The following is a 12,165-nucleotide window of genomic DNA, read 5'->3' as shown; positions in this document are numbered from 1 at the left end:
GCACATGGTAAATGTTAGTTGATAATATAACCAATACTATAATTGATAAAAAGAGCTATTCCTCTACAGTATCCCATTTGAGTTTTGTAATAATCTTTTAAGGTACTTTAGTATTATCAGCCCCATTTTATAGATCGACCCTAAGGCTTTGAGGTGCTACTTGCCCCAAGTCATACAAGCATTCCTAGCAGGGCTAGGATTAGAATTGGGTTGTGTAGGCCGGGCGTGGTGGCTCATGCCTGTAATCTCAGCATTTTGGGAGGCCGAGGTGGGTGGATCACGAGGTTAAGAGATCGAGACCATCCTGGCCAACATGATGAAACCACTTCTCTACTAAAAATACAAACATTAGCTGGGCGTGGTGGCACACGCCTGTAGTCCAGCTACTCAGGAGGCTGAGGCAGGATAATCGCTTGAACCTGGGAGGCGGAGGTTGCAGTGAGCCAAGATCATGCCACTGCACTCCAGCCTAATGACAGAGCGAAACTTTGTCTCAAAAAAAAAAAAAAAAAGAATTGGGTTGTGTACATAGTTCCTCTAGGGCTTGTAGTTAGCCTGGGAGGGAACAGGTTTCATCTCAAGAGCCAGCCCTAAACAGTTGAAATGGTTATTCAGAGTCCTGTTTTGATAATTCTCAAAGCAGGTCCAAGCTCATTAAGAAAAGAATGCCTGATAGATGAGCAATATTTGCCATGGGCTCAGGAACATGTAGTGGGATTATGTCCTTGCTCTCCTTTTGTGTTTGTTTGTTTCCTCCTACCTAAAGTTTCTCATTAATCCAAGGATTTCTTTATAAACAGAAATTTTGGTTTTAGTAATTTATAGAATCATTTTAGCCTTACAAGTTTTCTAGAGAAGTATTATTATTCCTAAAATAGTTTGTAACTAAGGCAGTTGATAGAGGGGCAGCTCTTACAGCTGTTTCTCTGTAATAACTCTTTACATTTGCTATTCTCATATGGGCACACAGATTGAGAAATCTAGTAGTCACCATTTATTTATAATTTTAGGTTTAAGTTTGGACATTTGGGTTAAGTACTAATGGCACTTTGAGAAGGAATTGAGAAAACCTTATTTTCACATATGAGCCAAATACTAATCTCCTTGAAAGTCAGAGAAGTTGTTTTGGATGTGTCAAATAAGTACCACTTTATTTATTTATTTATTCATTCATTCATTCATTCATTCATTTTTGAGATGGAGTCTCACTCTGTTGCCCAGGCTGGAGTGCAGCGGTGTGATCTCTACTCATTGCAACCTCCGCCTCCTGGGTTCAAGCGATTCTCCTACCTCAGCCTCCTGAGTAGCTGGGATTACAGGTGCCCACCACCACACCAGGCTAATTTATTTTTTATTTTTTATTTTTAGTACAGATGGGGTTTCACCATGTTGGCCAGGCTGGTTTTGAACTCCTGACCTCAAATGATCCGCCCACCTCGGCCTCCCAAAGTGCTGGGATTACAGGCATGAGCCATCGCGCCCGGCCAGTACCACTTTAAATATAAACAAAAGCTAGGTTTCTGTGGAGTTGGTATATTTGAACCGCCTGACTTGGACTTCTTGGTTTTATTTTAGCCAGTGTTATCCCATCCCTTATTCTTGGTCTTACTATGGGGAAGTAGCAACTTAATATTTTAAATGTTGACATCACTTAAGTATTGGAAAAGCTAGAGTTAGCTTCTTGGTTCCATCTTCTCTACAGGAAAATGCCTCAGAAAAAAAGCTGGCCACAACTCTAGGTTTACCTCTATACCCAGCTTGGGCTTGGCACTGGAATACTTGGGTAGTCCTATTTCTCAGTTATGAACTACCTTTGGGGAATATGTGCAGACAAAGCTCATGAAGTCTGAGAACTTGGTACTCCATCTCCTAGCTGCAAAGAAATACAGGAGAGATGGTAAAGGAATGCACAATAGCAATTTTCCCAGTTAGAATTCTATGGATTTCATTGGACTATTGCAGTCATCTCATCTCCAGTTCTTGCTAAAATACTTCAAGGACATAGAGAATTTCCCACCTCCTCTGGAAGTCCTGGCCATATTTGGACAATTCTGACAAAATTTCCCTTTTACTTCTACTTTCCGTATAGGATGGGCTAAGCAAGGAAGAAAATCTGCCTCTCAGAAAACACTTACATTTCACACTGACTACTATGGAACTGATCTGCTCTGATTTCTTGAGCTTTGTTGATTTAAATTTGAGAGTTATTTTATTTTTATTAAATATGCCCAGGCAAATAACCAAGGTTAAATAAATATCTGAAAGAGCTTTGTGGGAAGTGTAAAACTATTTGGGGAGAAAAGAATTTTCTCCCAAAAAGCTTTCTAGGAATGTAACTTGTAAGAACTCTGAGACGCATACTCTCTAGAGAAAAAAAATATATATTTATGAGAAGTCAGGGTCTTTAATCTTTGTAATTAGAATAGATATTGCTCAGTTTTTAAAAATCATGTCCTGATCACATTTCAGTTTAAATTACTTTTAAAATTCCATTGTGCAGAGTCAATCTTTAGGAGTACTTACTGGAAATGATTAGAGAAAAAAGCATATTGTTTCTTACAGAATTGGTATGAAGTGCCTTACAAGACGTAATTCATTTATTTAGTGTTTTAAAAAGAAAAATGTTAGCCAGGCGTGGTGGCTCACGCTTGTAATCCCAGCACTTTGGGAGGCCAAGGCAGGTATATTGTTTCAGATCAGGAGTTCGAGACCAGCCTGGCCAACATGGTGAAACCCCATCTCTACTAAAAATACAAAAATTAGCCAGGCGTGGTGGCACACACCTGTAGTCCCAGCTACTCAGGAGGCTGAGGCAGGAGAATTGCTTGAACCCGGGAGGTTGCTGTGAGCTGAGATTGCACCACTGCATTCCAGCCTGGGTGACAGAGCAAGACTCCATCTCAAAAAATTAAAAAATAATAATAATATAAATAAATAAATATAAAAATGTTGACCAGGCATGGTGGCTCACACCTGTAATCCTAACACTTTGGGAGGCTGAGGCTGGTGGATCACCTGAGGCTGGTGGATCGCCTGAGGCCAGGAGTTCGAGACCAGCCTGGCCAACATGGTGAAACCCCGTCTCTACCAAAAAAACGAAAATTAACCGGGCGTGGTGGCAAGCACCTATAATCCCAACTACTCGGGAGGCTGAGGCAGGAGAATCGCTTGAACCCAGGAGGTGGAGGTTGCAGTGAGCCGAGATTGTACCACTGCACTCCAGCCTAGATGACAGAAGCGAGACTCTGCCTCAAAAAAAAGAAACAAAATTTCATTCAAAAGGTAATCTTGTTTGTTTACTATTGTCTTTTTAGGTGATATAATCCAAACATCTAATATAAGTATGTTTTTAAAGCAATTCTCAGCTCTAAACTCCTTTTCGTAACCTCCCTTTCCCAAATGGAAAGAGTTCATTTTCCGAGCAGAATTTTAGTAGTTTTTGCTGGCATGAAGAAGAACAAACATATTATAGATTTAGGCTTTTATACTTCTTTCATACTTAATGTTTGATCTTTCAGTCTTTTCCTGAGACTTCTCTTCTGCCTTTGTTAGTAAAGCCTTCTCTCTGGGAGTTTTGTTAAATCAAAGAGACCTTATTATTCTCATAAAATTTTCTCTGCCATGTTGAAGATAGGAGTCCCTTTGCCCTTATCATTTCATGGATATGCATTTAGTATTTTTGGTTGTTTCAGACTGACCCCAATTCTTGGCATTCAGAAACATTCTCAGGAAGGTATGGTGTTTACACGGTTTCTAGACACCCTGCTTGAAGAATTACATCTAAAAAATGAAGACCTTGAAAGTCTAACCATCATATTTAGAACCAGCTGTTTACCAGAGTGGTAAGTTGGATTGTGTTTTATTTTGGTTTTTATTCTTCATTTGTTGCCTATGTGGATTCGTTTTTTTTTTTTAATTGGAAATTGTAAAAACCAAGTACAGACCTCAAGATGCCCTCAGTTTGCTAAGGAAGGACATGATATCCCTTAGTTCTCAGCTGCCTCAGTCACTTCCTGTCTACTTACTTTGTGCCCCATATTTGTTGCATTCCTCTCTTGTAGGTTACAACAGTTCTGTTTTTTGCAGTCCAGGAAACTCCGCATTATCAGTTTCATACTCAAGTGTAGGCTATCCCACATGTCCCATCTGATAAGTTTCTTCCCAGGAAGTAGCAGTTTACTTCAACTCGGCTACTGCAGTGATCCATTGTGAACATCCTCATCCTACTGCCCCTTTCAGTGAAATCAACCCCTACCCAGCCAATACCTTAGTCATTTCATGTACAGATAAGCAGGTGAATTTACAAGTCTGACTTTGTTGAATCCTAACCCTGTTCCCAGATACACAGCCCTCTCCTACTATCCCAAACCTTTCCTCTTTCAGAACTGCCCATCAGAATATTCCCTTCCTTGTCCTGCCTTAATTATAACTTTCCATCTATTCCTTCCTTCTCATTTCACACAATCCCAAAGTGCATGCTCAGATAGGTACTGATTTAATGTTATAATTGAGGAAATTCATCCTAAGCTACAAATGAGATTCTCTCAGGGAGATTTTCTTTTTTTTTTTTTTTAATGTTTTTTAAATTATAAAAGCAATACAGAATATTGTAAAATAAAAATTAAGCAATACAGACTGCATAAATATAAAAGGAAAATTCCCCCTTCACCTCTGCCTCTAATCCTATCTCTTTCCCACAAAGCATACTTGATGTCTGTCATTTATTTTATTTTTTTTTAATTTTATTATTATTATACTTTAAATTTTAGGGTACATGTGCACAATGTGCAGGTTTGTTACATATGTATACATGTGCCATGTTGGTGTGCTGCACCCATTAACTCGTCATTTAACATTAGGTATATCTCCTAATGCTATCCCTCCCCCACCCCCCACCCCACAACAGTCCCTGGTGTGTGATGTTCCCCTTCCTGTGTCCATGTGTTCTCTTTGTTCAATTCCCACCTATGAGTGAGAACATGCGGTGTTTGGTTTTTTGTCCTTGCGATAGTTTGCTTAGAATGATGGTTTCCAGTTTCATCCATGTCCCTACAAAGGACATGAACTCATCATTTTTTATGGCTGCATAGTATTCCATGGTGTGTATGTGCCACATTTTCTTAATCAAGTCTATCATTGTTGGACATTTAGGTTGGTTCCAAGTCTTTGCTATTGTGAATAGTGCCTCTATAAACATATGTGTGCATGTGTCTTTATAGCAGCATGATTCATAATCCTTTGGGTATATACCCAGTAATGGGATGGCTGGGTCAAATGGTATTTCTAGATCTAGATCCCTGAGGAATCGCCACACTGACTTCCACAATGGTTGAACTAGTTTACAGTCCCACCAACAGTGTAAAAGCATTCCTATTTCTCCACATCCTCTCTAGCACCTGTTGTTTCCTGACTTTTTAATGATCGCCATTCTAACTGGTGTGAGATGGTATCTCATTGTGGTTTTGATTTGCATTTCTCTGATGGCCAGTGATGACGAGCATTTTTTCATGTGTCTTTTGGCTGCCTAAATGTCTTCTTTTGAGAAGTGTCTGTTCATATCCTTCACCCACTTTTTGATGGGGTTGTTTGTTTTTTTCTTGTAAATTTGTTTGAGTTCATTGTAGATTCTGGATATTAGCCCTTTGTCGATGAGTAGGTTGCAAAAATTTTCTCCCATTCTGTAGGTTGCCTGTTCACTCTGATGGTAGTTTCTTTGCTGTGCAGGAGCTCTTTAGTTTAATTAGATCCCATTTGTCAATTTTGGCTTTTGTTGCCATTGCTTTTGGTGTTTTAGACATGAAGTCCTTGCCCATGCCTATGTCCTGAATGGTATTGCCTAGGTTTTCTTCTAGGGTTTTTATGGTTTTAGGTCTAACATGTAAGTCTTTAATCCATCTTGAATTAATTTTTGTATAAGGTGTAAGGAAGGGATCCAGTTTCAGCCTTCTACATATGGCTAGCCAGTTTTCCCAGCACCATTTATTAAATAGGGAATTCTTTCCCCATTGCTTGTTTTTCTCAGGTTTGTCAAAGATCAGATAGTTGTAGATATGCAGCGTTATTTCTGAGGGCTCTGTTCTGTTCCGTTGATCTATATCTCTGTTTTTGTACCAGTACCATGCTGTTTTGGTTACTGTAGCCTTGTAGTATAGTTTGAAGTCAGGTAGCGTGATGCCTCCAGCTTTGTTCTTTTGGCTTAGGATTGACTTGGCAATGCAGGCTCTTTTTTGGTTCCATATGAACTTTAAAGTAGTTTTTTCCAATTCTGTGAAGAAAGTCATTGGTAGCTTGATGGGGATGGCACTGAATCTATAAATTACCTTGGGCAGTATGGCCATTTTCCCGACATTGATTCTTCCTACCCATGAGCATGGAATGTTCTTCCATTTGTTTGTATCCTCTTTTATTTCATTGAGCAGTGGTTTGTAGTTCTCCTTGAAGAGGTCCTTCACATCCCTTGTAAGTTGGATTCCTAAGTGTTTTATTCTCTTTGAAGCAATTGTGAATGGGAGTTCACTCATGATTTGGCTGTTTGTCTGTTATTGGTGTATAAGAATGCGTGTGATTTTTGTACATTGATTTTGTATCCTGAGACTTTGCTGAAGTTGCTTATCAGCTTGAGGAGATTTTGGGCTGAGATGATGGGGTTTTCTAGATATACAATCACGTCATCTGCAAACAGGGACAATTTGACTTCCTCTTTTCCTAATTGATACCCTTTATTTCCTTCTCCTGCCTGATTTCCCTGGCCAGAACTTCCAACACTATGTTGAATAGGAGTGGTGAGAGAGGGCATCCCTGTCTTGTGCCCATTTTTCAAAGAGAATGCTTCCAGTTTTTCAGTATGATATTGGCTGTGGGTTTGTCATAGATAGCTCTTATTATATCTGTCATTTAATATTTATTTTTATTATTTGAATTTTTATAAAACAATCTTTTTTTTTTTTGAGACGGAGTCTCGCTCTGTTGCCAGGCTGGAATGCAGTGGTGCAGTCTCAGCTCACTGCAACACCTGCCTCCCAGTTCAAGCGATTCTCCTGCCTCAGCCTCCCTGTAGCTGGGACTACAGGCGTGCACCACCACGCCCAGCTAATTTTTGTATTTTTAGTAGACATGGGGTTTCACCATGTTGGCCAGGACGGTCTCGATTTCTTGACCTCGTGATCTGCCTGCCTCAGCCTCCCAAAGTGCTGGGATTACAAGCGTGAGCCACCGTGCCTGGCCTATAAAACAATCTTTAATCAAATCTCTAAATATATAGGAAGGATATTTGAAAGAGGTGATTTTGGTGATTAAGAAAGAATACCAGACCGGGTGCGCAGTGGCTAATGCCTGTAATCCCAGCACTTTGGGAGGCTGAGGCAGGAGGATCACTTGAGGTCAGGATTTCGAGACCAGCCTGGCCAACATGGTGAAACCCTGTGAAACCCTGTCTCTACTAAAAATACAAAAATTAGCTGGTCGTGGTGGCAAGTGCCTGTAATCCCAGCTATTCAGGAGGCTGAGGCAGGAGAATCACTTGAACTCAGGAGGTGGAGGTCGCAGTGAGCCGAGATTGTGCCACTGCACTCCAGCCTGGGTGACAGTGCAAAACTCCATCTCAAAAAAAAAAAAAAGGAATTAGCACTGTAACTGCCCCCCAATTTATACCCAATGGTCTTTTCAAGTGATCCTGCTACTCTGAGGACACTATATAGCAAAGGCTTTTACTGAAGGAGTGAGCTTGGGTTGGTTTGTATAAGCATAACATTCAAAGGCCCGTAAAGAATATGGAGAGGTTGGAATTTAAACCAATCATACTCCTCAGTCCATGACATCCTTTGTACATTGGTTGACAGGTTTCTTGGCTGGGTGCAGTAGCTTATGCCTAAAATTCCAGCACTTTGGGAGGCCAAGGTGGGAGGATCGCTTGAGCCCAGGAGTTCAAGACCAGTCTGGCAACAAAGTTGCCCAGTTTTGTAGAGATCCTGTCTCTACAAAAAATAAAAAAATTAGTCAGATATGGTTGCCTACAGGTGGCACCTGCCTGTAATCCCAGCTACTCGGGAGGCTGAGGCAGGAGGATTTCTTGAGCCCAGGAGGTCGAGGCTGCAGTGAGCCATGATCACACCACTGCACTCCAGCCTGGGCACCAGAGCAAGACCCTGTCTCAAAAAAAAAAAAAAAGAGGTTTCTATTTCAGACTGACAGCAAACAGTACCTAGCCAGAAGTCCTTCTAAACCTGCTGTAATGAATAGATACCAATTAAAAATCATTTTAACTAGCATATTTTAAACTTGTACATAAACAGATGATGTTAAAGTAGTTTTAAGGACTTTCAACAGTAGATGTTTTAAGTGGACTTAACAGTTCCCCTATGATCATTATTTATTTACATTGTTCATTTGCCTAAGTAATCAAAGGTAAATCTTGGCCCAGATTACTTTGTCAGTATTATAAAGGATTATGAATGAATGGCCCTTATTACATAATTTTCCATATGAGAAATGAAGATGGTTATGAGTAGAAGGATAGAAGGTTTTTTTGTTTGCATTATTTTGGTATGCCATGGTAAATTCATTTGAGTTTAGAGATTTTAATATCTAGTAACCTTTTGAAGATTACTACCTAGTATATTAATATGCTTTCAGTTGTGAATAACAGAAAAAAAATCCATTTCCAACTACCTTTTGTTATTGTGGTATATTAGTTAACTTTTGTTACTAACAAATTTCTCCAAAACAAACAAACAAAAAAGATGTTTGTGGTTTAAAGTAACAAACATTTTTTATGTCACAGTTTCTGTGAGTCAGGAATCTAGGTGCAGTTGAACTGGGAGCCTCTGGCTCAGGGTCTTTCCTGATGTTACAGTTAAGCTATCTGCCAGCGCTATGATGTCACCTGAAGGCTAGAATGGAAGATCTCCTTCAGGCTCACTCATGTGGTTGTTGGCAGGATCACACTCCTCATAGACTGTTGAACTCAGGGTCTCAGTTTCTCACTGTTGTCTAGAAACCTCCCCTAATCCCCTGCCCATAGGCCTTTCTAGAGTGCACCTCACAACATGGCATGTGGCTTCCATCGGAGTGAGCCAGTGAGAGAGGAGACCCATGATGGAAGCCACAGTCTTTTTGTATTAATAACTAATCTCAGAAGTGACATCCCATCACTTTTGCTATATTCTGTTAGTTAGAAACTAGTCACTAGGTCCAGCCCATACTCAAGGTGAGAGGATTATACAAGGGCATGAATACTAGGAGACAACAGCCATTGGGGGATATCTTAGAAGGTGTCTAGCAGAGGGGCAAAAATGTTCAGTAGGCTCCAGTTTTATATATAGCATACCATACTGCCTTGGTGAGAGTCTTGAACTTCATCCTGACTGAGGACACCCCTGAACCAATTCATGGGGTCATGGGAATGCTGTGAGCTAACAAAATCATTCTTGCAAAGGATAAGGGAAAGAGCTAATGAAATCATTCTGGCTAGGGATGAAGGAAAGAGAAGGGCTTTTCCAGTTGACCTTGATCAGTCAAAACTTAGCCCTCAAGTTGAATACGAAGCTCAGTCTACTCCACCCAAACTGTTGTTGGGTAGAATATACATAATGGGGAAGAAATTGAATGAATATTGACAAGACACACAGTGTCTACAACAGCTAGTAAAATACTTTACATGTTTTTTTGTTGTTTTGTTTTTTGGGTTTTTTTTGAGATGGCGTCTTGCTCTGTCACCCAGGCTGGAGTACAATGGTGCAATCTTGGCTCACTGCAATCTCTGCCTCCTGAGTTCAAGCAGTTCTTCTGCCTCATCCTTCTGAGTAGCTGGGACTACAGGTGCATGCCACCATGCCTGGCAAACTTTTTGGTTTTTTTTGTATTTTTAGTAGAGATGGGGGTTTCACCATGCTGGCCAGGTTGGTCTCAAACTCCTGACCTCGTGATCTGCCTGCCTTGGCCTCCCAATACATGTTTTACTCAAAGTATCCTTTTTTGCTTCACAGATATATTCCATGAAGACAAAATAGAAGATGAACTTCTATTCACCGTTTCTGGAATTCTAGCCGCCATGATGGTCTGGTGGTGACTGATAACTAGTTTTATTCCAAGACATACCTTTACCTCTTTAAGTTTCAATCTCCCATCTCCCAGTCCTTCAGTCCCCAACTGCAGAGGATGACCTCCCCAGATAGAGGAGAATCATTACTCCAACAAGAATAACCAAGTCTTTGTATCCCTAGTACAAGACATAGTATTTTTATTCGAAAATGAATGTTTAAGTATTAAATTGAAACTTGAATGAATATTCAAGAAAATATAATGATCTCTACTTTTTCTGGATGATTTCCAGCCATCATATCAGTTTGCCAAAAAAATTGAGAAAGTTATGATTTTGACCTCCCAATCTAAACTCTAAATTCTAAAGATCAGTAAACAATTAGGTCAATAAATACACACAATTTAAGATGAAGCCCTTTGGAAGTCTAGTCCAAAACAGGAAAATCTCAGAACTTTCTGGACTCAAGGAAATGCTTTAAATGGAATCTGTAGTTTGTTTGCAGGAGAGACAATTTCTAGAATTTAGATTGCTTTTCAAAATGTTTATCAGGTAGGCAAGTTAGCAGTTGAGGGGGAGCACAGACAACTTGGGGAGCTTTACTGGAAGGCCAAGAAAATACTCTTGGACACTGGAGGAAATGACAGCTACTAAAGCCCAATCATGGAAAAGGACCAGAAAGCAGCCCACTGGAATGGGGAGCTTAGTGGGCAAGGAGGTAGGGATATAATTTCTCTTCTTGGCTCCACCAGTAATTAGCTCTGTGGCCCAGTCACCTAAACTTTCTGGACTTCAGTTCAGGTTGTATGGCAGTAGGCCATAGAATTGGCTACTGCCATACAATCTCTATGGGAAAGGACTGCAAAAACTAAACTTTATCTCTGTATGGGCAAAGGCTACTGTCATCCTGTTGTTGGTCTGGGGCCACTTTGACAATTTTTTTTTAACCTCATTTGATTGTGTAAGGGTCTAACCACAACAAAAAATCATAGTGTAATAGAATTAATCAAGTTCAGCAAGGTCACAGGCTAGATCAATATACAGAAAATCAATTGTGTTTTTCTGTTCAGAAAACTCCAAAAATGAAATAAAGAAAATTGTGTTCACAATATCACCAAAGAGAATTAAATACTTAGGAATAAATTTAACAAAAGAAGTATAAGACGTGTATAACGAAAACTATAAAACATTCAAGAGGGCTGGGCATGGTGGCTCATGCCTTTAGTTCTAGCACTTTGGAGGCAGAGGCAGGAGGACTGCTTGAGCCCAGGAGTTCAAGACCAGCCTGGGCAACAAAGTGAGACCCTGTCGCCACAAAAAATAAAAATAAAAATAAATTGAAGATGGCCGAATAGGAACACCTCCAGTCTACAGCTCCCAGCAGGATGGACACAGAAGATGGGTGATTTCTGCATTTTCAACTAAAGTACCTGGTTCATCTCACTGGGACTGGCTGGACAGTGGGTGTAGCCCACAGAGGGTGAGCCGAAGCAAGGTGGGGCATCGCCTCACCTGGGAAGCGCCAAGGGGTCGGGGGATTTCCCTTTCCTAGCCAAGGGAAGCCATGAGTGACTATACCTGGAGGAGGGGTACACTCCTGCCCAAATACTGCTCTTTTCCCACAGTCTTCGCAACTGGCAGACCACGAGATCCCCTCCCATGCCTGGTTCAGTGGGTCCCACGCCCACAGAGCCTTGCTCACTGCTAGCGCCAGCAGTCTGAGATCGACCTGGGATGTGGGAGCTTGGCAGGGTAGAGGTGTCCACCATTGCTGAGGCTTGAGTAGGCGGTTCTATGCTCACAGTGTAAACAAAGCAGCAGGGAAGCTCAAACTGGGCAGAGCCCACCACAGCTCAGCAAGGCCTACTGTCTCTGTAGATTCCACCTCCAGGGGCAGTGCATATCTGAACAAAAAGCAGCAGACAGCTTCTCCAGACTTAAACGTCCCTGCCTGACAGCTCTGAAGAGAGCAGTGGTTCTCCCAGCACCGCGTTCAAGCTCCGATAATAGACAGACTGCCTCCTCAAGTGGGTCCCTGACCCCTGTGTGGCCTGACTGGGAGACATCTCCCAGTAGGGGCCGAAAGACACCTCAGAGAGGTAGATGCCCCACTGGAACGAAGCTTCCAC

At 41.1% G+C, this 12,165-nt stretch overlaps 1 protein-coding gene across 3 annotated transcripts in view; it reads left to right on the top strand.

The window, feature by feature from the left end:
• Positions 1-10,295, top strand: part of RPAP2 (RNA polymerase II associated protein 2) — an 88,241-nt gene extending 77,946 nt beyond the window's left edge. For 2 of the 3 annotated variants that reach the window (XM_003808425.5, XM_034931143.3), the window contains 2 exons: positions 3,693-3,842; positions 9,984-10,295. In XM_003808425.5, coding sequence (XP_003808473.1) covers positions 3,693-3,842; position 9,984 — 151 coding nt within the window. In that variant the 3' untranslated portion in view covers positions 9,985-10,295. The remainder of the gene's footprint in view (positions 1-3,692; positions 3,843-9,983) is intronic. The other variant, XM_034931129.3, reaches the window with a different exon arrangement.
• Positions 10,296-12,165: the final 1,870 nt, after the last annotated feature.

The sequence above is a fragment of the Pan paniscus genome, chromosome 1 (genome assembly GCF_029289425.2).
Source record: "Pan paniscus chromosome 1, NHGRI_mPanPan1-v2.0_pri, whole genome shotgun sequence".
In the NCBI taxonomy this organism is placed as follows: Eukaryota; Metazoa; Chordata; class Mammalia; order Primates; family Hominidae; genus Pan; species Pan paniscus.
This window is presented reverse-complemented; position numbering and strand designations above follow the sequence as displayed.